Here is a 26,220-nt window from a genome sequence, read left to right as displayed (position 1 = left end):
TTTTAGTCTCAAGTTTTTGAACCACATTAACGCTGCTCTGATCAAGGTGGTAGGGAATACTTTGCATAACAAGGCATTAGAGTGGGTCTAAAACTCCATGTAGTTGATTACATGGTCTCTGGGTTTTCCAGTACTGTCATAAGCAACCATGGTGGACATTAGGAATTTCTTCAGGATAGTTTCCTCCTAGATGTGGGTCGCAAAAGGTGAGGATGTCATCAGAATGGTTTGAGTCCCGACCTGGCTCTTCAACTTAGCAAACAGTTCTTCTTTCAGCTTCTCCAAACTTTTCTCTACCCCTTCCTCATTTGCTTCAAACTTTCTAGTGCTTATAGAAGACCTGGAGCTAGTTCCTTCCTCTTTGCTCCTTGTCCCTTATCCTCCAACGTTTCACTTCTACTCACACCAACACCTTCCTCTATCAAACCCCTCACGACATGGCTTTTGGACTTAGTTGATGGTTCTTTGGACACTTACCATCTCTTCTTCTCCTAGTTCCTTGTGTCGCTATTACTAGGTCATAGTTCTCAACTCCAAAGACAAAGGTGGGTGTTGGTGCTTGACTGGAAGTTAAAGTTTGTGTCAGTTTTACGAGCATAGGTGGTGTAAAGCCTCGCTATTGCATGATCCGGTTCATCCACATCATAATTTATTATAACTATAGTGACATCGTTTGTAAATCCTAGTTGGACAACAGGGATTGTGTGATAGTGTTTATAGGCATGAGATTGCTAGAAAAGGAAATGGTGATAACACTGGTGTAGTAAAAGGTTGTAGTAATAAGGTTATCAGGAAGTTTTGTGCAGTTGGTATTTCCACAGGTTGATTTTCATTTCCTGCTGAAGGTGGTGTATTGCTTTCTTGATTTGCCATGTGGATCTTAATGGGTTTGGTTTAGAAACTCCAATGATAGAAAAAATCTCCTTCATTTCCATAGACAGCGCCAGTTGATGAAAGTGAGATTCAGGGGTATTTAGGATTCAGACACAGGGAAGGTGATTTCTTAGGACTCTAAGAGGAACATTTAAGATAGCAGTAAATGAGTATAGTAATGGAGTTGAGTGTCTTATTATAGAAGGTGCTAAGGTCTTTAGTTGCAGAAGAGTAATGGTGGTTTTCAAAAGACAAAAAATATGATCTTTTCTTCTGTGTAACAAGGGTATATATACTCGTGGCCATATATAGTAAGTCAGTCATATGTCTCTTCTGAAGGGACAATTGTACTTTTAGCAAGTCTTTTCAAACAGCTCATTAATGGCGGGCAGTTGGCTTATTAATGTTTAGCCAGCTCGAATCATGTCATTCTTGACACACACGTTATGTCAAGGTCGTCATAGTACATGCATTTAAGACCTAGTATGAATGCTAGAAGTTGGGAGTCGAATACTCGTTCGACGAGAGCCCTGGAGTTCGTGGAGTTGGTATTAGGATTAGGACCTCGGAACGTCATGTATGTTGAGATCCCAATCGAGATTAACAAATTCTCTAAATCGTGTACGTGTTTTGATTTCAAAGAGACTCATATCTTATATGTTATCATATTTAAATTAAATATTTTATTAAATATAGGAATAAGATTGAGCATTAACCCAATTATTAAAACTTTATAATAGCTAAGAGGAGCAGAAGATTAATTGTCAAGTCACAGCTTCTATTAGACAGTAAACATGGCAAATGAAATATAGGAGACAAACCTTCTTTCAAGAAATTAACTTGCTCTAAAAAACAATTTATGCAAATATGCTTGGATTTGTCTTTATGAGAATGAACATAATCAATACGAACAAAAAACAAATAAGGTCAATGTAAGAAGTCTCAAATTCAACACGCACAAATCTCCAAAAGGACTTAATTTCCTCATTAGACCACTTATTTGTGTGTTCCAGCTTTGTTTCCACTCTCATATTGTAAGCTTCTTGATTTTGAATTCAAACTTCAAAATGAGAAACAAGTTTTCAATCCAACATCTCAATCCTTTATCATATAAATACAACCTCAGTCCCTTCTCCTCAATCATCAACAATTTCTCATTTTTCTTTGATTAATTTCATCAGCAAATATTAGAAAAAGAAAATCTCAACATGAGAAAGCAGATGCAGAAGCAAACAATGATCATGGAGATTGTCATATCAGCACCAATCAAGATCATAAGCAGGGCTGCAGATTTTTACAGCAAGTGTGTGGAAGAGTTTGCTGGTAACGTCAGCTTTATAGTGGGACGCTATTCATTCTTCATCCTTAGATTACAAACACGTCAAGAAGCTTCACTGCTAGCTCTTCAAAGGCACGCCACTCCCATGAAGTTTTACTTTTAAAAGGATCATTTCTTGTTCATAGAAATACTCCCAAGACTTAGAGAGATATCAGATTTAATTATTTATTTTGATGAGATGACAGGTTGATCTTTTTGGTATAACGTGAAATGTGACTGTTTATTCTTTCAATTGCAATATTTTAATCTACTTTGGTTTATGCTTTTGTAGTTTAATTTGTACTTAATAAGGAATGAAAAAAAATTCATAAATTATTTAGTGGGAATATAGTATTTCTAGTAATCCTAAGAAAGAGATTCACAGTAATAAGTTGTAATAAGTTGAAATTTCAAAGTCCAATTTGTGAAATTTGATTCTAAACTCTATACTTTCTCATTAATTAGATCACGAAAATTATCAAACAAATCAAACTAACTAATATCTCAACAAAAAAAAACAAGGAAAAATAGTTCAACTAAGAAATAATAATCTATGAAAAGACTTATGGGTGATGGGTACCAAACTTTCTGTTCCTAGTTCAATCAACCAAATCCTGCAAAGTGGATTTATTTAAGTTGAAGATAAGATCATCTAACATTTCCTGAGCAAAATTTATTTATTATTCTTTTCTAGGCCTACTTGTCTATTCTCCTAACTTTCTAGTCCCACCATTTCAAAATCTGGGTCGCATGACATGCACAAACCTACGAGCTCTTCAACTGCGGTCTTTATATATTTACTACAATAGGATTCGGCTAAGTCCATTGATCCATCCCACGTTAACCCAAGCTTTATTATACAAGTGGGAGCTTACACTTCATATGGCATCCAGTTCTAGCAAGTGTTCACACTTATTTCTTCTACTTCTTCTTCTCTCACACACTGCTTTTTCTGGCAATATCGTCACCAACTTACCAGGCTTCTCTGGTGATTTGCCCTTCAAACTTGAGACTGGGTATGTGTTAGATATATTTATATTTCCTTCCTTCATTGTATTTTCTCCTGTAATAATTTGATATTGATAATGAGTGGTGCTTTTTGGTTTTTACAGGTACACTAGTGTGGGTGACGTTGAATTCTTCTACTACTTTGTTCACTCAGAGAGCAATCCTGCTGCTGATCCTCTTCTCCTCTATCTCAATGGAGGTCCTGGTTGCTCTGGCTTGAATGGATTCTTTTATCAAATAGGTTTGTACTTTATTTATTGAAATTCTATAAGCATAAATTGATCTTGATATGTTTATAATGTGTCTTTAATCTATACTAGGGCCACTCAAATTTGATATCAATAACTACACTGGGGGTTTACCAACATTGCTCTATGAACCAACTGCTTGGTCAAAGGTACAGAATCTTTTAACAATCTTGTTTTTCTTGATGATTAAACGAGTCATTTTATGTTAGTAAATTAGTAAGGTTTTTCAGACCGTCAATATTCTGTTTTTGGATTCACCGGTTGGGACCGGTTTCTCATACGCAACGACAACTGAAGCTTGGAACACAACAGACACAAAATCAGCAGAACAAGCTTATGATTTTCTCAGGAATGTGAGTTACTGATGACATTTCCAATGACCCAGAAATGAAATCATATTGATCTCTATTTCTTTTTGAAATATAATGCAGTGGCTTACCAATCATTCAGAATTCGAAACGAATCCGGTCTATATTGGCAGTGATTCATATGCAGGGATCATTGTTCCTATACTTGCTGCCAATATATTTGAAGGTACAATATGGCCTTGAAATATTGAATAGAGCCTCAACTTGTGACTAGCAAAGCTATTAATTAACAAGGCTATTTTGCAATTTAACTTGCAGGAAATGCAGCAGGACTTAAGCCTATTGTGAATCTAAAAGTACGAAACTACTTTACATATTTTTTCTTGGTTTAACATTTCACGTATAGCTTGTCAAATTCTTTGAATCAATCTCAGGGCTTGTCACTTGGCTGCCCTCACACAGACACCATTGTCGAAACGAATGCAAAAATACCATTTTCTCACAGATTGGCACTTATATCTGATGCAATGTACGAGGTGATCACCTTACCTAAGTTGCGGAATTCTTATCTAGACTTATTGTTCACATTGGGTTTCTATCATTTTCCTCCTTTCAGTCAGCTAAAGATAGCTGCAATCAAACATATGCCAATGTTGATTCAACACATACAGAATGTGTAGAGGCTCTTGGTTCTATAACTGAGGTTTGAAGGATTATTAGTTCAAATTACTATTTTATATTACAATTTTCTTCAAGCTTTAATGTTATGCACGTCAAAGGATGAGAAATAATTTGTTCTGCTTCCAGTGCATTGAGTTAATAAATCGCCAAAACGTCCTGGATCCAAATTGTGCTTTATTATCACCAAAAGAAAAAGAAAATGTTGTTAGTAGATCTCTTAGGGCAATCAGAGGAAAATTTATCCAGCCACTGCCTAGATTTGGAGACCTTTATTGCCAGGTAATTAAGTTCCTCTGTTTGTACTAGGTAACATTTGAGATCCTGTCATAACAGTTTTGTTCTCTTCTTTTTATTGCAGAACTTCCAATATCTGCTTTCTGATATATGGACAAATTATAGAAGTGTCCAAGATGCCCTTCATGTTCGCCAGGTAATATTTACTTAGATTCAGCCCTTTTAATCTTATGTGATTTGAATTTTGGATATATTTTTTTTTATGCGGAATTATTATTCAGCCCTGAAAGTTCTGCATAGCGATTCAAAATTCAAAATAATATCTTATGAAATCTGCAATGATAGCGGAGACATTGTATTTTTTAGGTATTGCAGAACTATCGTATGATTTTTTGAGAAATTAAGATTTAAGAGATCGGAGAGAATGTGCCGTAGATCGGAGTGAATGTGTCGTACTTTTTTTCATTACAGTGGAATTTCATTTCTACGCTACCTACGAACGTAAACTTTATAGTTGAATAAAGTTAAATATTTTATATTCATTTTGCTATCCCTTTTATATTGTGGTTATTGAGTACATGTATAATTAGATTCATGTGATTGTTTAAATTTTAATGCGGAATAACTAGTTTTGAATTTTATTGAAAATTTAGATCAAACTCAAACGATAAAGAAAATGATTTAACTTCTGCTTATAACGTCCGTTGAAGATTCACAACAATTTTTTAAATTTCATTTTAATCAAATAATATTTATTAAAACTCATGACAGAATATAAATCGTTTTGATTTAGTTCGTTCTGTTTCAAATTCACTTATAAACTTGACAAAAATAACTTTGATATTCTCACAATGAACACAGGGAATGATCCCAGAATTTTATAGGTGCAACATTAGCTTGGCATATACAGTGAATGTGAACTCAGTTCTTTCCTATCATCAGAATCTCACTACCAAAGGCTTGCAAGTTCTGATTTTCAGGTGATCATAATTTTCCCTGAAATTATTTATTCAAATTATAAATTATAAAGCAATATTAATTTTTTTTTTTTTTTTTTGGCTTTGTAGTGGTGATCATGACATGATCATTCCTCATAATGGCATTGAAGAATGGATAAATTCTCTGGATTTGACAATTGACATCGATTGGCGACCATGGTTTACTGATGGCCAAGTTGCAGGGTAACTTTAATTTTTATTAACATTATGCTATGCGTTAAAAGGGCAACCTATTAATAATAGTACTAAAATTTAATAAAAATATGAGATTTTCGATATTTGACTCAATAAAAATTGTATCGAGCTTAACTCGATCGAATTCAATTCGATTTATAAACGATTTAAATTTGAATTTAATTTTTAGACTCGTTTGGTAAACGAGTCAAATTTAAATTTCATAGTATTCGGCTCGTTAAGACTTGTGAGATCGGCTCGTTAAAACTCATGAGTTCGGCTTATTTTTTAATTTATAAACAGACTCGCGAATAGACACGTGAATAGTCTCTTTTAAGTAAACTGAAATTATTATTATAAGAAAAATAAACTCAAACTTTGCATATATTTTCATAAGTCAAAGCTAAATTTTCTAAAATTCAGCTCTATATAATTTAATTACACTCTTAAATGTGCATATATTTATATTATTAAAATTTAAAAATTTATTTTTATAAGTTTAAGAGTTAATTTGTAAATATACTTATTTAACTAAAAGTATTTTAGTTTTAAATTAAAACTCATTATACATCTAAATAAATTGAACTACTCACGAACTATTCGAGATTAAACTCGATAAAAACTCGATTTGTCTAAACTCGTTTAACAAACGAGCAAAATTTGAACTTCTTAATACTCTGCTCGACTTTGAAATGAGTAAAACTCGAATTCGATTCGAGGTCAAAAAAATTTTAATGAATCAAACTTGAACTCTTCAAAACTCGGCTCGAGTTGACTCGATTCGTTTATGCCCCTAAATAAATCTTTTATTGCATTTTGGAAATTATAGGGACTATAGGACTATAAGGACTATTTAATATATTTTAAAATTAAAAAAGTTAATTTTGCTATATTACAAAATTAAATAATATTTTTAATTCAAAATAATTAATTATCTATTGCAATTAACATGCTTAAATTGATGTATAATTTTTTCAGGTACACAAGAAAATATACAAATAACGGATATCGTTTAACATATGCGACTGTGAAGGTAAGGGAAAAAAACAAATCTCACCTCTCTTTTGCAATTAATATATATATAATATTCTTTTAGTAAAAAAAATTAAATTAGCTTTACAGAAAATGTTTTGTTTAAAAAAAATGTTCTTTCTGCGTTTTGGGAATATTAGAAGTGGTATATAAATTTATTAATATATTTTAATTTTAAAATTAGACCTAAAGAATAAAAATAAATTATTTTATTAAAAAATATTTTTATATAACATATTTTTAATAACTAAATAAATAATTTTACTTTCCATGCAGGGAGCGGGTCACTCACCGCAGGAGTACAAAAGAAAGGAATGTTTTGACATGTTTCATCGATGGATTCGTTACTATCCACTCTAGATTTTATGTTTAGATATAGAAAAAACAATTATAGAACCTTGCAGTGACTGTGAGCATTGAAAATTATCAATACTATTACTCTGAATAAATTAAGAAAAAATATAAAAAAGCAATATATAATTTTGATATTATTTTATTAATAAATAGTGGTTAGATTCAGTTTTAATTTGATTTTTATAAATATTAAAATTTAATTTTTAATTTTTTTAATCCAATTTAATTTTAAATCAAATCGATCACATACTTATTTCCATTTATATTTATAAAATCATTTCAATTAAAATTTTTTTCGTTCGATATACATGAAAGCAAATATTCTACAAAGCAATAGTCATTTTCATTTAGTGAAGTAACTAAATACATAATTATCTGCTACATTACCAAACAAAACTTTAAAAATTAAAGGTAAGGGATATGAAATTGAAATTTTCAATAATTGAACAATTTTCTAGAACTTCTGTTAGGAGGATTCTTCTTCACACTCTTTTTTCCCCTATTTCTTTTATTCTATATTCAAAGATCTAAATAGAATGGTTCTTGATTTCTCTAGCACCGTATTAGAATCGTTACTAATTACGAGTAAACAATTAGTCGATTTAATTTAAAAATCAGTCGATTTAATTTAAAAATGAATCAAACTGAATAAATTAAAAATTAAAATTTTAATATTTATAAAAATCGAACAGAATCGATTTTAATCAGAAATTAAATCGAACTGAATCGGTCTGATTCAATTCGATTCAGTTTGGTTTGATCAGTTTAAATTTTTAATAAATTTTTTATTTTTTACACTTTATTTTTATTATTTTAAAATTTAATTGAAATATTTTAACCAATTGAAAATAATATATTATTATCATTAATCGGTTCAATTCGATTTTTTATTTTTTTTTAATTAAAACCGAATTAAAATAACTGAAATTTTTAAAATTAAAAATTAAATCGAATCAAAATAAATAAAAAATTTAATCGAATTTTAAAATTAATTCGATACGGTTAAATTTTTTATTTGAATAGAATATTATTCACCTCGCGCAAAAATGCAAAAATTTTATCGAGAAAGAAAATATTACAGAAAGTAAAGTTAATCAACTCATAAGAGCAGCAAACCAAAATCAAATCTGTATCTGTTAAATTAATATTACAAGAAAAAATTGCAAAAGATCACAAAAGAATAAAATTTAATATCTCATGTCCAACCAACAAATTCATCGCACAGACCTAATTTAGAATTCAAAATATTAAATCAACATAAAAAACTCAACAGATTCCAATTCAAGTTGAGAGACTATACTAAATCAGAATAGGCTAAAATTATTATACGTCCACTAGACTAAACCAGAATAGGATAAAAATAAAGTATTAGATAACTTCTAATTCAAAACCATTACATTTACATAAGCTTCCATCAACTGAATTTCAAACCCCAAAATACCGTTGTAACAACATTTTTGTTTCCGAACCGTAAATAATGGGGTTCAATCCATGAAATCCAAGTAATTCAATCCAATTTAAATTAAAATTTTAGTTAAATAATTATGTTTGGATTGCTTTAGATATTTTATTCAATTTATATAATTTTTTATTAATTAACTATCAAATAATCATTTTATATCCAATTATATATTATAATTTTAATTTTACTTTATTTTTCTTAATTAATGTATTTGATTGGAATATAATACTAATTATATTTTTTATTTTTATTATTATTAGATATATAATATCCCAATTTAATTATTTTATTTTATTTTTATTTTTATTTTTATTTTTATTTTTAAAAATTAAAATTAAGCATATTTTTACGACGGTAGTATATTTTACAAATTTTTCTACAATTATTTCAGCGTACAATAATCTTTTAATTTTTAAAAAATTAAAATTAATTATGTTTTTAAAGCAACGTTAAGTTAAGTTTAGATGCTACTACACTTACTAGTGGTAAATATATTTGAGTAAATCTGAAAAGTCTCCATTCTACTCATCGGCTTCAAATTTTCGATTCAAAAAAAAGTTTGGGTGCTATTTAAAATTAATTAGTATTAAAATAACCACTCTTTGCTACTTAAAATGCCGTCAAGTTCCGGCACTGGTCACTTAAATTTGACATGTTTCCGGTTCATTTTTCTAATGGTTTTATCTGCAAATGTTGCATTCTCCGGCACCGTTGTGAAGTATCTCCCTGGATTTGATGGTGAACTTCCCTTCACACTGGAAACTGGCTATGTTTTGATCAGAATTTGGGTGATTTGAAAAAATGTTCTTGATTTTTACAATTATTAACATCATATTCCACTAATCAAATATCAAATAAATAGCTATTTGGTACTTAAATTTTATCATTATTAATAATTTTGTCCGTATATTTTCTAAAAATAGCTTAAAACTTATGATGTTTTGATTATTTTCTTAAGTATTAATAGATAAATAAATGGAGAGAAGGAAATACTTAACATAATCAACATTATTTAAGAATGTTTGTTAGCCGTTAGAGCCTCACCCGCTAATCATCCAAATTCTAATTAATTCTCAAATCCATGGCAAATACAATATTTACAGTTGAATTTGAAAGTTAGTTAATACTTCAGAAACAATAATTCTTTACCTAATTTTCATTGCTCAATTACCAATTCCAGTGCATAAAATCTTTCTGCCAATACGACTGAATACTATCCCAGAAAATTTTGCTTATTGGTGGCTTTTGAGGGCCAAGCTTAAGGCTATGCAAAAGAGCCCATGGCTTGGCAATATCATTTGAGTATTCTTCTTGTTGTTGTTCTTGTTTTCTCTCATGGTGCTTCCTCTCAGATGATTGTTGACACTCTACCTGGCTATCCTGGGAAGCTTCCTTTCAAAATGGAAACTGGGTGAGTCTATATACTTGCTTTCTGCGCTTCTTCTTTTTTTTTTCTTTTCTGACAGAAAATTGGAGTGTTAATGTTTGAATTTTTGAATTTTTTTGGGTATTGTTTAGATATATTGGGGTAGGGGAAATGGAGGATGTGCAGCTATTCTATTACTTCTTTGAATCTGAGAGGGATCCTGTTTTTGATCCTCTTGTGCTCTGGCTCACTGGAGGTCCAGGTTGCTCTGGTTTCTCTGCAATTGCCTTTGAGAATGGTTAGTATCTGTAGCACCAAGTCAATTAAATTCTGAACGAAAATTTACTATTTAGTCCCTATAGTATAATAAAACTCATTAGTTGGTCCTATAATTTTAAAAGATACATTAAGACATTCTAGAGATTTTAAAAATCTATTAATTAGTCACTCTATTAGTTTTAACCATTAAGTATTTTACTATTTAGTTCCTGTAATATAAAAAAATTATTATTTAATCTTTTAATTTTATAAAAATATTTACTAATTAGCCCCTCTATATTGAAGGCATTTTATATTTTTCTGCAATATTTAACAGTTAAAATTAATGATAAGACTAATTAGTATATTTTTAAAATTTTACAAAAATCGAAAGACTGACTAATTAGTTTCTCTATACTACTAGAACCAAATTGTAATTTTCCCAATTCTAGAATAGGCTTGTTTTGAAGCTAAATCACAACTCATTGCCCCCATCAATCTGGACCAATCTGTACCCCAACTTTCAATTGGAATCTTTCCACAGGTCCATTAGCCATTGCTTGGGATTCATACAGTGGGGGCTTGCCTTGTCTAAAGTATAATCCATACACTTGGACAAAGGTGCAAAAATATTTAGCATAATTTATTAATGGACCATTTGGGTAATTTAGAGGTGTATTAATTGATGGTAATAATTCAGATTGCTAGCATCATATTCATAGATGCACCAGTTGGAACTGGATTTTCCTATGCAACAACTACAGAAGCCTGGAATACCTCGGACACACTGTCAGCATCACAGACCTATAATTTCCTAAGAAAGGTTAGTTCAATTTTCTATCAATTTTCATGTTTTGAATCACAAGAATTATTTGTTTTTTTTTTGGGCACAGTGGCTAGTGAATCATTCCAAGTTTCTTGGAAACCAAGTGTACATTGGTGGAGATTCATATTCAGGCATTACTGTTCCACTAGTAGTGCAAAATATACTCCAGGGTAAGCTCAATAATAAAAGAAATTAATTGTGATTTTAGCAAGAACCAATTATTAAATTTATGATTTGATCTTTAAATGAATTGCAGGAATTGGAAGTGGGTTGAAGCCAAGTATTGATCTCCAAGTACTTGATCTATCAAACTCAGAATTCTCAGGAAAATCACCAGGGAATTTTCATTAATTTGAAATTTTTATTTGATCTCTCTGTTTCTGTTCTCTGTTTTGGAACAGGGCTACTTGCTTGGCAATCCAGTGACTGATTATTACATTGATGATAATTCCAGGATATCATTTATTCATAGAGTATCACTTATATCAGATGAATATTATGAGGTGAATCTATTCTCAGTATTCAATACAAACGGTTTAGTTCCCTTCCTTATTTACAAAAAAGCTATAAGTAGGGGTGATCATTCGGTCGGTTCGGTTCAAAATTAAATCAAACGAAAAATTTTGATATTCATAAAAACCGAACCGAATTGATTTTGATCAGAAATCGAATCGAACTAAACCGGTCAGATTCAATTCGATTTGAATTTTTAATAAATTTTTTTATTTTTTACACTTTATTTTTAATATTTTAAAATTTAATTAAAATATTTTAATTTTAATATGATCTAATCTCTTTATATATTCAATAATGTATTATTATCACTAATTCATTCGGTTTGATTTTTTTATTTTTTTAATCAAAATAGAACTGAACCAAAATAATTAAAATTTTTTAAATTCAAAATTTAATCAAACCAAAATGAATAAAAAATCAAATCAATTTTGGTCGGTTTTTTTTATTTGAACCGAATACTACTCACCTCTAACTATAAGGTTCAGTTTTCATAAATAATCAAACCGACCAAACCAAACCACCTACCAAGCCCATCCTTCTAATTTCTCAACCTTGCATATATGCCTATTGTCCCTAAAAGCCTAGCCCTCCTTTGCCTAAAAGCCCAGCAGATGGGCAACAAAATTTTGGTCCAAATCAATTAAATTAAATCAAATTAAATTTAAATTATCAATACGCTTCATTTACTTAAAATTATCATTTGATTTGATTTGATTAAAAAAATAATGATTTTAGTTTTTTGATTTGTTCAGTTGCATAGCACTACTTTACTTTTGTATTGCTTTTCCAGAATGCCAAATTGTTTTGCAAAGGTGACTACTTGAATGTAAACTCCAGCAACACATTATGTATCACAGCCCTTCAAAATATCAAACAGGTTAGAGAAGCTACTGATCCAACGGCAGATACTTGATTATTTTTGGTTTGAAAGTTTAAATCAGGAGGATTTTGAAATAATTATTTATTTATATATTTGATTTTGCAGTGCATATTACAAATTAAACTTACACAAATTTTAGAACCTCAATGTGCCTTCTCATCCAAGAAATCGGATGAGCTAGAATGGGATGTTAGATCTCAGGAAGCAAATGTTATTGATTTTCTCCAAGCTGATAAACTTCCTGAACTGCGCTGCCGGGTAAATGTTTTCTTTGTTTTGATTTTTTATCTGGATTGAGAAAATTATATTACAATTCCCTAATTTAATTATAATATATGAATTAAATAGTAATTTTTTTATTTGCGAATAGGAATTTGGTTATGCACTCTCATACAAATACATGAACAATGAAACGGTTCAAAGCGCTCTTAGTGTTCGACAGGTTTGTAATTTTAAGACGAATAATATAATCATTAGGATTCAGAATAATTTCAGATAAGGAATATAACATTGAATTTTTTTTTTTTATGTGATCAGGGAACAGTGAAAACTTGGAACAGGTGCGTCAAAACATTTCCTACATACACAGAAAATGTTGAGAGCAGTGTTTATATTCATAAAAATCTCTCCAAGACAGGTCTCAGAGCTCTGATATATAGGTGATTCCTTAACTTTTCTGTGAGTATACTTCTCAGGAAATGATTTTCCAAGGTTAATTTGAATCAAACTAGGTCTAAAATTCATTAGTTTTCCAAAACTTTTTTCGATTGGACACCCAGGACCATGTTAATGGAGGACTCTATCTTGATTTTGCAGTGGAGACCATGACATTTCTGTTCCTTATGTGGGTACACAAGAATGGATCAAATCCCTTGAAATAGCTGTTTTTGATGAGTGGCGACCTTGGTATGTTGATGGTCAAATTGCAGGGTGAGTGGTCAAATTGGAGATTTATAAACTCTAGAAACAAGCTAAATCTTATTCATTCATTTAATTTATTTATCCTTTTTTTTTACCTTCAATTTTCTTTTTCCAATTTAATCTCAGAAAGGGTGATTCTGTGCAGATACCAAACCAAATTCATGAATGAACACTTCCGATTGACATATTTAACTGTAAAGGTTAGGGAAAAAAAAAGACATTTAATAGAAATTAGTGATTAAATGTAATGAAATATAAAAAAAAATAATTAATGGTAATATGCAGGGAGGGGGCCACACAGCTCCAGAGTACAAACCCAGAGAATGTCAAGCCATGGTTGATAGGTGGTTTGCTCGTTATCCAATCTGAAGATATCTATAATTAGCAAAATCAATTCTGTCCTTGTTTTTTTTATAGAGTGTGTGAGAATTTGAATTTGGGTCTTCAAATAGAAACAAAATTAAAAGAGATTCGAAACAAAGGAGATTGAGAAATTTCTTTTATATATGTTTTTTTATTTTTTTAACAGCATATTGTTATATTTATATAAATACATATGGAATATTCTGAAAAGATTCGGAGAATCACTCTTGTGAATTGTTAGAATGACTTTCACGTAACAGAAAGCAACAGTTTTGACATCTGTAATAAATTTTTCCGCGCTATACAACTAACTTGATTATTAGGAGCGACGTCGTTTTCTTTATTTTTTGATCTGTAATATTTCAAATAGTTTCTACACACCGTTTTATACATTTTCTTTATGTCTTTATCCCTATTTCTTCAATACTTCATCATTATATGTTTTTAATTACTAAATCAGGACGGGCAACACTAATTTTTAATATTTTTAATTTTGTTATATAAGCATAATAAATAATTGCATGAGCATTCATGGCACTTTCAACCAAATTTTAATAGAATTTTCTTTTTCTTATCTTGAGTTTATATATTTGATTAATTAATAATATTATTTTAGCTAAAAAATTAAAATGTATATTATATTTAAAGTTAAATTAATTATTTCTATTATATAAAGGCAAGAATTTTCCAATTTAAATATATATGATGTTAAGACTTTTAAGCCTTCGTAATACTTGTCTTAATCAAATTATGATGATACAGTCGATCGTCCCTTTAATAAATTTATCTACCTTTCGATAAAAAAATAATTACAGAGATTAAAAACTCGCACTCTAAGACTTAGCCTGGTGGAAAGTGCATCCTGTAGCCTTGAAAGGTCTAAGGTTCGACTCCCCCAACCCCCTTCATAATATATAATCCTAATTAATTATTAGCTTTCTTATAAACTAACCTTAGTATATTCATGCCAATTTTCAAGAAAAAGAGAAAATAAAGTCTTTTAAATTTATAGGTCATAAATAAGAAACATTAAATACCGCATATCTATCATCTATTCTAAAGGAGAGAATACTAGGCAAAACTCCTTAACGCCTTGAGCATTCACTAGCCAAACCTAATAGAGCAGTATAAGAATCCAGAGATACTTAGTAACAAAGCTTGTTGTCTCTCCGCTCAATCGAGAATATTAAAGCGAAGAAGACTTTTTAAGAAAGGAAAAACTATTCCAAAAGCAAGACTCTTCTGTCCTCATATCATGCAAGACCACCATAAAACATAAAGTCAATGAAACAACTGTCCTCATATGCAAATGATCTTGTAACCAAACAATAAAAAAATAATAAAAAAATTATATCAAACAAATTTTTTTATAAAACACCACAGAATCTGCTATTAAGAAAAAATGTTAAAAACACAAAAAAAAAGTAAAAAAATTTAAAACACCACCGAGAAGTGGGAAAGACAATCTACTCTCTAAGTGGACAAAAATAATATTCTCCAACAACACGAAGAAACTGACTAGCGGTAAAAAAAGGGAGAGATGAGCTCTTGATATAACTAGAGAGAGATAAAATCTCCATAATTACACTATTAATATATTAAATTAATAAAATTATCTTAAATGCTTTTTAAAAAATATAAAATTTATGTTGATTATATAATAAATCACTTTATAAGTGATTTATTATAACATAACAAAAAGAGAAAAGGGAATAAACATATAAAAAAAAATTAATGTGATTACCGTAAGATCTATGTTCATGAACAAGACCAAGTTACCCTAGACGTCCTCCACGAGGGGTGAGCATTCGGTCGGTTCAGTTTAAAATCGAACCGAATCGAATAAATCGAAAATTAAAATTTTAGTGTTTATGAAAATCAAACCGAACTGATTTTGATCAAAAATCGAATTGAATCGAACCGATCTGATTCGGTTTGATTCGGTTCGATTTAATTGATTTTAATTTTTAATAATTTTTTTATTTTTTACACTTTATTTTTAGTATTTTAAAATTTAATTAAAATATTTTAATTTTAATATGATTTAATTTTTCTATATTATTGAAAAAACATATTATTATCACTAATCGGTTCGGTTCGATTTTTTCGATTTTTTTCTGATCAATACCAAACCAAATCAAAATAACTGAAATTTCTAAAATTAAAAACTGAACCGAAATGTATAAAAAATCAAACCAAATTTTCAAATCGATTCGATTCGATCAATTTTTTTGATTTGAACTGAATACTTGCTCACCGCTGCCCTCCACCCCTAATACAAATTTCCAGTTTTTCAAATTCTATTTGGATCATATAGCTTTTCAAATTGAGCTACGGTTTGATCTATAAAAAAAACAAGAGATTTATTATTTATTTTTTGAATATTACTATTATTAATAAGTTAATTTCTGTATTTTTAAAAATTTATTAAAATATTTTTATTTTTTTCTGTTAATAAAATAGTCATTTCGTCTATTTTTATTTTTAAAAATATTATAACAGACCAAATTATCCCTAGACGCCTTCTTCTTTTTTTGTTGACGAGAAGAAAAGATAAAGATATTTTAATAGATTTTTAAAAAATTAAATAAGTTTTAATTGGTTTCTGAAAATATTGAAACTGACTTATTAATAATGATAATATCAAGAAACTAAATAAAATGTTTTATTTAAGAACAAAATTGAGTTTTAAAAGTTTTCTCTCTCATTCTTTATTTATTTTTAATGAAAAAGAAGAAAAAAAAATATTTCCTTGATAGAATAAAAAGATGAAAACGCTTTAATAGATTTCTAAAAATATAAGAACTGACTTATTAATAATGGAATTATCCAAAAACTAAATAATAAATCCCCTATAAAAAATATATATCCAAAATTTAAATTACATAATTAATAATTATTAAATTAAAATTAATGTATTGAATTAATTTGAATATATTACTTCATATATCATAAATACATAAACACCAATAATAAACAAAAATTAATCCATGACAAGAGTATATCATTATCTTTAAAGAAGTATACATCACATGATACACTGAGAAACAAGGAGACGAAATCGAAAAGGGCGGATTAAAGAATTGTACAGAGTTTTTTATAAGGCTCTCAAAGAATCAAGCTCTGGTCGCTCCTTGCAAGCTACTGGGTAGAATGGTTGATTTTTGAAAAAAGCTTCCTTACCTTTCGATTTAATTAGTGAATTTTGCCTCAGTATATTTATTATTTTCTTTTAGTAATACAATTTAATATTTTATTGATACGAAACAATCAGTCTTAAATTTTACGATAGATTTGAATTGAACTTAATTTTTACGGCCGACATCCGATAGAGATCCATGATAACTTTTCGAAAAGAGAATTTCGAAACGCACGGTTTTTAAAAGTGTGACGAGACCTGTTATGAAATTTAAAACAAAAATCTCACCGTTTAAGGGTTAATTTTATATTTTAATTATTTTTTTATAATTTTTTATATTAACATTTTTCTATTAGAAATAATTTTCGTTAACTGTTTTAGTATACTTTAAAATTTTTTAAAAATTTCAATAAGAGTTTTTAGCTTTTAATTTTTTATTTTTAAAAATAACTTTTCGGAAAGTTAGCGTGTTATTTCTCCTTCGTAAGAAAAGTAAATTTCCTCCTTAATCCAAATAACTTCTAGATATTTTTTTTATTTTTTATTTTACTCTTTTTACTAATTTTCATAATTAAATATTTAGGTAAAACATGAGTAGAAAATTGAAAGTTATATTTGTTAATAAATAATAATGTGCGAAAAATTTATGATATAATTTTATTTATTATATATAAATTCAAATAAAAAATTAATTAAATTAAATATAAATATTTTTTATATTTTATGATAATTTTTATTATTATTAAAAAAATTTATATATTAATTATTCTATGAGTGAAATATTTAGAAAGATAATATTTTATTATATTTCACAATAAAAATTACAATCTATTTATACATAATAGACGGTATCTAAACAGAAAAAAAAATCAAGTTTATAATTATATAATCCTAAGATCAAGCAACTGATCTATCTAACAATATTTACATCCTATATTAACATATTTACCTCATATAACCTATAACACTCCCCTCATGTTGGAGTATAACTATTAATTATACCCAACTTGTTACATATATAATCAATTCGAACACCGTTTAGAGTTTTAGTGAAAAAATATCTCCTAATTATTCTCCTATGTCTTGTTGATATTATCTTTTGTTGGACTTTTTCACGAACAAAATGGCAATCAATCTCAATGTGTTTAGTCCTCTCGTGGAATACTGGATTGAAAGCCATGTGAATAACTGCTTAATTATCACAACACAACTTAACATGCATCGAATTTGTGAACCCAACTTCTTTCAATAGTTGATGTACCCATAAGATTTCACAAACGGTTTGTGCAATGGCTCGAAATTCAAGTTCAGCGCACGAACGGGAGACCACATTTTCTCAGCTCGGTAAAACGTCTTACACACATCATAAATACGGAAAATATTCCCTTTGCTAGAATATAAAAATTTCAAATACTCCATTAATTCTTTAACAAATTCACAGTGATTAATAAAACTAATCACCTCACTATGAATATAACTTTGAATCTGCAGAAACAAACGAGTATCATCTCTCATCCAATCTCTACGAGTTTCATCAGTTGGAGGATCCTAAGATAATCATCCATTTCAATACTTCGTAAATAAATACGAATAATTTTACTCCAATCTAAAAAATGAGATCTATTTAATTTGTGTTTCATAATTTTAGTCATCACAAGAATCACATCAGCTACGGTGATTTTAAATTCAGCCATAAAAACAACCAACCCAAAACAATAAAAATAAACAAAGGACACGATGAACAGAGCCGTAACTCTTCAAATATTACCTTTTATATAGGTAATCCAAATAAACAGAGTTCTAAATCTCCAAATGTTACCATTTATGGGTAAAATAGAGCCCTAAGTCTCCAAATGTTACCCTTTATAAGTAATACAAATGAACATAACCCTAAATCTCCAAATGTTTCCCTTTACGGGTAATCCGAATGAACAGAACTCTAAATCTCCAAATGTTACCCTTTATAGGTAATACAAATAAATAGAACTCTAAATCTCCAAATGTTACTCTTTATGGATAATCCAAATGAACAGAACCATAAATCTTCAAATATTACCCTTTATTGGTAATCCAATAAGAGTTCTAAGTCTCCAAATTTTACTTTTTATGGTAATCCAAATGAACAGAACTCTAAGTTTCCAAAAAAAAATTTAAATCTCTACGGGTTAGGGTAAAGAAAATCAAATCTATACTTATACAATCTCTAAAATCAAGCAATTGACCCATCTATTAATATTTACTTCTTAAAATGAAAGTTATATATGTTAATAAATAATAATGTGTGAGAATTTTATGATATAATTTTATTTATTATATATACATTTAAATAAAAAAATAATTAAATTAAATATAAATATTTTTTATATTTTATGATAATTATTATTATTATTACAAAAAAGTTATATATTAATTATTATATGAGTGAAATATTTACTTTTCAAAATTTAAGTATTCAGTCAATATATAATTTCATTTGCAGTGGAAATATTTATATCATATTTATAATCACAATCCATTTACTTTTTAAAAATTTAACATACCAATTAAACACATTCAAATTATATTTTTAAAAAAGAATTTTACTGAAAATATACTTTTCAAAAAAATAATTTTCCTGTAAATAGAATATTTTGAAATAAACCAGGTCTTAAGCTTGGATTTTGTTGTTTAAACCTCTATAATTTTAGTCCACGCTCAAAACTTTGTAGGTTAGATTCTACTTTACAAAATTCCACCTTTGGTAAATAAATTAAATCTACAATATATAAAAATATAAAAAGAAAGGATATACCCTGAATTTACACAAATGCTTTGTTAATTTTATATTAGATTTTTTAGCATTTATTTATAAAAAAATTATTATTTAATCTCTAAAAAAACTCACTAATTTATCATTCAATTTTAAAAAATATATTAAAATATTTTTTATATTTCAAAAAATTTATTAGTTAGTTCTATGGTTAATTATTTACTATTTAATTTATATAATTTTAAAAAATTTATTAATTAATATTTTAAATTTTTAAAAAATTCATTAAATAATCCACCCGTAACAAAAAAAAGAATTTAAATTTTTTTATAATATTTAATAGTTAAAATTAACGGAGAGACTATTATAAATATTTAAAACGTTAAAAATATTTTAATATATTTTTTAAAATTAAAAAATTAATTAATAAATTTTTTTATAGTATAAAAATTAAGTAATAATGTTTTTATTTATATATCATTATTATTTTAAACTTATATTTCAATGTAAATAGGAAAATATATTATTTTAATATTAAACTTAGTAAAATTAATTTTATTTTATTTAAATTATTAAATTTTTTTTCCAAAGGCGTGATTATTAAGTATTTATTTTGTTGAAATTAATTTTAATGTAGGACTATAATAAATAAAGTAAATAGACAAATGGCGTGCATTAGTTGCACTTGAAATCGGTCCGATTGCGCTTCTCATCCATTTGTCATCACCTACAACCCTTAATATCTGTCATGCTTACCCAAATTCTGACTAATTTGTTATTATTTTGATCCTTATTAAAATATTATTTGTAAAATTAAACTCAGTTTTTCGCATCTAATTGAATTTATATTTCCTAATTTGATGATACCCTAAAAAACAACTCCAACAAAGAGATTTTCCTTTCATTTAATATAGTTTAATTTTATTCAGAAATTAAATCAAATTATGATTTAATTCGATTTGATCGATTTAAATTTTTAATAAATTTTTTATTTATTATATTTTTAATTTTTTTATATTATCGAACATAATATATTATTATCACTGATAGATTCGATTTAATTTTTTTAATTAAAATTAAATTAAATCTAAATAATTAAAATTTTTAAAATTAAAAATTAAATCAAACCGAAATAAATAAAAAATTAAATTAAAATTTTAAATTAATTTAATTTCATCAATGTTTTTTGATTTTAAGATACCCTAATTCCAGCTGGACACCTTAATAAATAAGCAACCCACCCAAAAATAAACAGCTAATACAATGGGCAGTTACTGTTTTTTCTACTTCACTTTTGTCCCAACACAAATCCCCAAATCAAAAAGTTGGACCATCCCAATTGCTAAAATTTGGAAAATGGTGTTGGGTCATGTTCTTCTTCTATCACTAATTAGCCTCTCCACCACTGTCGACTCTCAATCAATCATCAAAACCCTACCTGGGTTTCATGGAGATCTCCCATTTTACCTTGAAACTGGGTATGCATTTTAAGAATTTGAGTCTTTGTTTACTTAAATTGAGAATTGCTTAATTTTTTTTTTTTTTTTTGAAAGGTATGTTGGTGTAGGGGAAAGGGAAGAGTTGCAATTTTTCTACTACTTGTTTGAGTCAGAAAGGAATCCAAAAGATGATCCTCTTGTTCTTTGGTTCTCAGGAGGACCTGGCTGCTCTGTGCTTTCTGCTATTGTATATCAAAATGGTATTATCAATTTCTTCTTATTTTTACAATCTATAACTATTACTGGAGGTTGAGAATTTTGGGTGTGTTTGCTCTAGGTCAAATTCTACATTCAAAAAATCATTTCTCTCAAAACATAAATTCATTTTTCAGAATAAAAAATTTCATAACTATTAGATTCAATTGATTTTTTTATCAATTCTTTTCAATTTCAACATAATTATTTTAGAATAAATTAAAATTTCACATAATTTTATAATAATTTATTTGATTTTTTTCTTAAAAAATGAATGATTACATTAAAAAAAAAAAGTTTTAATCTGATTTCTTCTAAAGAAGAAGATGATAAGTTTCTGCCAAATAAATAAGTTTAGATGCTCTGCCTGTGTCAGCTTTCCTTACCAAACAAGGGTATAAATGTTATATAGTTCAATTTGAGTGGAATGTGCGGATGAATAGAATATTGCATTATATCTCGTTTAATAAATGAAAAATATTTTTCATCTTTTTATCACATTTAAAATTTTTAATAAAAAAAATTTTACAGAAAATGAGAAAGTCATTTTCTAGATTTTAATGACCTCATTGATATTATTATATATAGATTTATTAATATTTTTTATTTTGTGAATTATAATAAAAAATAATAAATTGAAAATAAGTTATTTTCTTTAAAAAAATTCATAAAGAAAAATATTTTTCATAATTATTTTCTACAAATAAATAGTAATTATAAATTATTTAATTAATTATATTTTAATTATACTTAACCTAATTAATGTCTTGCCTTCATTAAAGCATTGCTTATCTAATTAATGCATTATTTTTTATGTCTATATTAAAATATATATTTCACTCATTTTCATTTTAGAGTTTATAATTTAATCTATGTTAAAGTAGTATACTATTAATAAATGATGATAATTTTCTCACAACAGAGCAAATAAAATATAATTATTAATTAAAAAGTAAAATTTAAAAAATATTATATGGTTTTATATATTTTTATTTAATATTTTTTAATTGTATTTAAAATTTAGTGTTGTTTGCTAATTGCGTGATATTATAAATATTATTTTAATATAAATTAAACTATAAATATGAAAAATCAATAAAAGCACAATATATTTTTTATATTTTTTTCTAAAAAAAAATTCTATATAGATTTGAAAAATATTGTGTTTCATTTTGTTTTGCATTAAAAAACCATGCACACCCCAATTAATTAAGTTTGTTTAATTGAGATTTAAATTTACCAATTACATGAAGTGAAGGAATGCACAAGAAATCAAAGTAACTAATAGTCTGTGTGCATTTTTCAGGTCCACTAATTTTTGATTATGCAAACTCCACTGGGAACATACCATCACTCATGCTGAGACCATATTATTGGACAAAGGTGAGACTTACTCTGCATGGCTAGCCAATTTTTATCAAAGCTCATCCCTGCTAGATCACTCTTCAATCTTCTTTATGATTTTCTTTTTTCTTAACAGATTCCACCATTATAGAATCATTAATAACATCATAAAATTTTATATCATTTTATTTATTGAATATCCCAAATGATTAAAAATTTCACAGGTTGCAAACATACTATATTTAGATACACCTGTGGGCACTGGATTCTCATACTCAACAACATGGGAAGGATACAAAACAGGTGATTTATCTTCAGCAGAAAAAGCCTATGAGTTTCTGATAAAGGCAAGTGAAAATCACCCTGAAAATATCATCATTTGCTTGCTAGCATTTGCAGTATATTCAATTCTTTTATTTTCTTAGTAAAATTTTGATCATGCAGTGGCTTATGGAGCACCCCAAATTTCTCTCAAATCCACTCTATATTGGAACTGATTCTTATGGGGGCTTAACTGCTCCAATCATTGTTCAGAAAATTTCTGATGGTAATCTACACCATTTATATTCACACAAACGAGTCGACCGGTCTATAAAATTTAAACCAGATCTATTTATTTATATTTTAAATTCGTATCGAATTTAACTAAGAATTACTCTATAATTCGGTACTGCAATAAAATATATAATATCATCCATCTTGTGTGCAGCATGCTATTTCATTTGATAGAATTTGTTCACTTTTCCTGCAGGGAATGATAAAGGGAGCAAGCCTAGAGTGAACCTCAAAGTAAATAATATATATATACTTCTATTAAGGCTGCATTTTTCTTTAAAAAAAAATTAAGAAAACAATCTTGGTATCTAAATTTTTCTTGAAACAAACAAAGTCTTGGTACCTAAATTTTTTCATTATATGGTCGAACTAAGGTTTGCTCTTATCTTAAACTTAGGGACTCATATTAGGCAATCCTCTTACCGATTTTAAGTACGATTTGAACTCAAGAATTGCATATGCTCACCAAAAGGAACTCATTTCCAACAAACTTTATCAGGTAAACTTATTATTGTTCTAATTATAATAAAAAATACTATATGAATCGAATTTAAATAAGTTTTTTTTATTAATAAACGATCCAATCATTATATATTTTATTTATTTTGAGACAAGTACGAAGTAGAGATAATCTTTAGCTTCTCTCTCCCCCTCTCTATATGTATATATATGAAAATTAGACACCATTTTTAAAGCAAGCAATTTCTTCTATGACCTATGATCAAAGTCAACTAAGAAAAATTGCAAAGGCGAGTATCTTAGTCCAGATCGAAGCAACAAACTATGCATCAACAATCTTCAAGCTATCAACAAGGTAAGTAGGGTTTTAATCAGATTTCTCATTTCTCTCCTTAAACTACTCCGGTCATTCTTCAATTTTATTTGCATACATAAAGATTAATTAATATAAATCTCTACATTCTAATTTTAATTATAGACTTTTGAGCAATTATACTTGTTCAATATAATGGAACCCAAATGTAGTACGTGGAACCTCAGTTCTTTTACGAGAGGGAATGAGCTACTCGCAACCATGAAAAAGTTAGATGTTTTGACTCAATCTAAACATTTAACGAATTGGTGTCGTGTGAGTATCTTATTTATTTATTTATTTTTAAATCATAAATAAATTAAATTATTCGTGAATTATTTGAAATTTGACTCGAATATATATTATATTCATGTAGGATTTTACGCTATTCTATTCTTACATATGGGCTAATGATAAGAATGTCCAAAGTGCTCTTCATGTACGAGAGGTATATATATATTCCAATATTAAAAATTAATTATTTTAAATTATGTTATGTTGAATATTGTGATAATTAGGGTTAATAATTCAGGGGACTATAAAGGAGTGGCCAAGATGCAATCTTAGTTTGTGGTATAAAATTGATGTTCGAAGCAGTCTTCAGTATCAAAAATTGCTTACCAACAAAGGCCACCGTGTTTTGATTTTCAGGTAATTAACAGAAAATATTTGCCTCCATTATCAAAAGATAATAATTTCAGGACTACTGTATCTAAATACATATCAGAGCTTTCAAATCCATCTAAATAAATATGAGATGTCTCAGATTCTATTCCTCTAATTTTCAATTCTCATGTTTTTTAAAAAAAATTAGATTTGCTACTAAAATATTATTAATTAAATTCTAAAATATAATAGTGTTTTCATATTTAATAATGGAATACATTATTTTAATTGTTATTAAACACTTTTTTTTCATTTGACACTATTTATTTTATAAGATATAATTTACATAAATTTTTATAGAATATAATTCAAATAAATTCTTATAAAAATATGTGTAATTTCATTTTATTTTAAAATTTTTTTAAATTAAAAATAATTAAATTCTCCCATTTATAGGAAAAAATAAATTTAATTTAATTTTTATAAAATTGTTAATTCTAAAAAGGAGATAAAACCATAAAAAAATAATTATTGAATTGTAATTTTGTTGGAATTAACATGCTTTACCAAATTAATTGGTAAACAAAATTTAATATAGCATATAGCTAAGAGTTGATTTTTGTGGGTTTGTGCAGTGGTGATCAAGACTTGGCTATTCCTTATTTGGGTACCCTTGCTTGGATACACACTCTAAATTTGACAATAACTGATGATTGGCGACCATGGCTGATCGATGATCAGATTGCTGGGTTGGTTTCGATTCCTAAACTCTTAATTAAATATTTTCTTAATGAGCATATTAGAATTTTTTTTATTAATAAATTATTATTAATTTAAATTTAATAAGAAATCCACAATAATTTTAGTTAGTATGTAATTCCTAGTCTCACTGTAATTTTTTTTTCTTTTTTTTTTTTCTCCTGTTTTTTGCAGCTTTGTAATTACCTATTCTAAGGGCAAATACAATTTGACATTTGCAACTGTTAAGGCAAGAATTTTTTTTTTTAACTTTTTTATTTAACTCATATGTTCAATAATTAAAGAATACCCATTTCTTTGGACAGGGAGGAGGTCACACAGCTTCAGAAATAAAGCCTAAGGAGGCCTTCGTCATGATCGATAGGTGGTTCGCTTATCATTCACTGTAGCAATTTGGTTCTATGTGTTGACAAAAAATTAGTGAATAAAAATAATGATATATGAGCTTAAATTTTATAATTTTTGGGGTCATTATTAAAAAAATTAAATTAAATTAAAATTTTATAATTTTTTGGGATTTTTTTGCCTTTTCCACAAAATTACCAGTCCATTAAATGTTTTCTTCATCCTCTCCATGATTCGACCACACATGCAGATACCCTTTTTCTTTAAATATTTTGTTCTCAATTTTAAAATTTCTATAATGTCATAGCCCGTCGCCTGTCTTGTCTGGCAAAAATCTCTATGTCAGATGAGACTTTAACATAAAAGAATAATTAAAAAAAAGTTGTCGCATGTGACAC

General features: G+C 27.7%; 3 protein-coding genes across 5 annotated transcripts; all 3 read left to right on the top strand.

Annotated features, from left to right (window-relative positions):
- Positions 1–212: 212 nt before the first annotated feature.
- On the top strand, positions 213–7,234 carry LOC110619154 (serine carboxypeptidase-like 7). The gene is made up of 15 exons (XM_021762417.1): positions 213–226; positions 3,085–3,207; positions 3,304–3,440; positions 3,520–3,596; positions 3,678–3,800; positions 3,879–3,981; positions 4,074–4,111; positions 4,190–4,291; positions 4,372–4,458; positions 4,563–4,715; positions 4,795–4,866; positions 5,532–5,650; positions 5,738–5,851; positions 6,821–6,875; positions 7,151–7,234. Exons 1-15 carry the CDS (start codon positions 213–215, stop codon positions 7,232–7,234), a joined length of 1,401 nt encoding a protein of 466 aa, XP_021618109.1.
- A 2,687-nt stretch (positions 7,235–9,921) lies between these two features.
- Positions 9,922–13,848, top strand: LOC110619153 (serine carboxypeptidase-like 2). Its single transcript, XM_021762416.2, has 14 exons — positions 9,922–10,101; positions 10,209–10,354; positions 10,859–10,935; positions 11,015–11,137; positions 11,208–11,310; positions 11,397–11,434; positions 11,542–11,643; positions 12,447–12,533; positions 12,642–12,794; positions 12,907–12,978; positions 13,074–13,195; positions 13,353–13,466; positions 13,603–13,657; positions 13,743–13,848. Exons 1-14 carry the CDS (start codon positions 9,971–9,973, stop codon positions 13,824–13,826), a joined length of 1,407 nt encoding a protein of 468 aa, XP_021618108.1. The 5' UTR covers positions 9,922–9,970; the 3' UTR covers positions 13,827–13,848.
- Positions 13,849–20,984: 7,136 nt separating this feature from the next.
- Positions 20,985–25,937, top strand: LOC110619152 (serine carboxypeptidase-like 17). 3 transcript variants are annotated; one of them, XM_021762411.1, is made up of 14 exons: positions 20,985–21,186; positions 21,262–21,407; positions 22,709–22,785; positions 22,971–23,093; positions 23,191–23,293; positions 23,498–23,535; positions 23,699–23,800; positions 24,029–24,115; positions 24,239–24,388; positions 24,489–24,560; positions 24,645–24,763; positions 25,354–25,467; positions 25,652–25,706; positions 25,783–25,937. In XM_021762411.1, exons 1-14 carry the CDS (start codon positions 21,065–21,067, stop codon positions 25,864–25,866), a joined length of 1,392 nt encoding a protein of 463 aa, XP_021618103.1. In that variant the 5' UTR covers positions 20,985–21,064; the 3' UTR covers positions 25,867–25,937. The 3 variants fall into 3 exon arrangements, with proteins under 3 accessions (XP_021618103.1, XP_021618105.1, XP_021618106.1); XM_021762413.1 differs by lacking the exon at positions 23,191–23,293 and having other exon boundaries at positions 22,971–23,049; XM_021762414.1 differs by lacking the exon at positions 24,239–24,388.
- Positions 25,938–26,220: the final 283 nt, after the last annotated feature.

Source organism: Manihot esculenta, chromosome 7, assembly GCF_001659605.2.
Source record: "Manihot esculenta cultivar AM560-2 chromosome 7, M.esculenta_v8, whole genome shotgun sequence".
Classification (NCBI taxonomy): domain Eukaryota; kingdom Viridiplantae; phylum Streptophyta; class Magnoliopsida; order Malpighiales; family Euphorbiaceae; genus Manihot; species Manihot esculenta.
This window is presented reverse-complemented; position numbering and strand designations above follow the sequence as displayed.

Excerpts from the sequence above, each read along its gene's own strand:
- LOC110619154 (XM_021762417.1), top strand. Across the intron at positions 3,441-3,519 it reads TGGATTCTTTTATCAAATAG|GGCCACTCAAATTTGATATC; the intron begins GTTTGTACTTTA and ends AATCTATACTAG. Across the intron at positions 3,982-4,073 it reads TGCTGCCAATATATTTGAAG|GAAATGCAGCAGGACTTAAG; the intron begins GTACAATATGGC and ends TTTAACTTGCAG.
- LOC110619152 (XM_021762411.1), top strand. The coding sequence starts at position 21,065 with ATGGTGTTGGGTCATGTTCTTCTTCTATCACTAATTAGCCTCTCCACC. Across the intron at positions 21,408-22,708 it reads TGCTATTGTATATCAAAATG|GTCCACTAATTTTTGATTAT; the intron begins GTATTATCAATT and ends TGCATTTTTCAG. Across the intron at positions 24,116-24,238 it reads ATCTTCAAGCTATCAACAAG|ACTTTTGAGCAATTATACTT; the intron begins GTAAGTAGGGTT and ends TTTTAATTATAG.
- LOC110619153 (XM_021762416.2), top strand. The coding sequence starts at position 9,971 with ATGGCTTGGCAATATCATTTGAGTATTCTTCTTGTTGTTGTTCTTGTT. Across the intron at positions 10,102-10,208 it reads CCTTTCAAAATGGAAACTGG|ATATATTGGGGTAGGGGAAA; the intron begins GTGAGTCTATAT and ends GGTATTGTTTAG. Across the intron at positions 11,644-12,446 it reads TATCAGATGAATATTATGAG|AATGCCAAATTGTTTTGCAA; the intron begins GTGAATCTATTC and ends TTGCTTTTCCAG.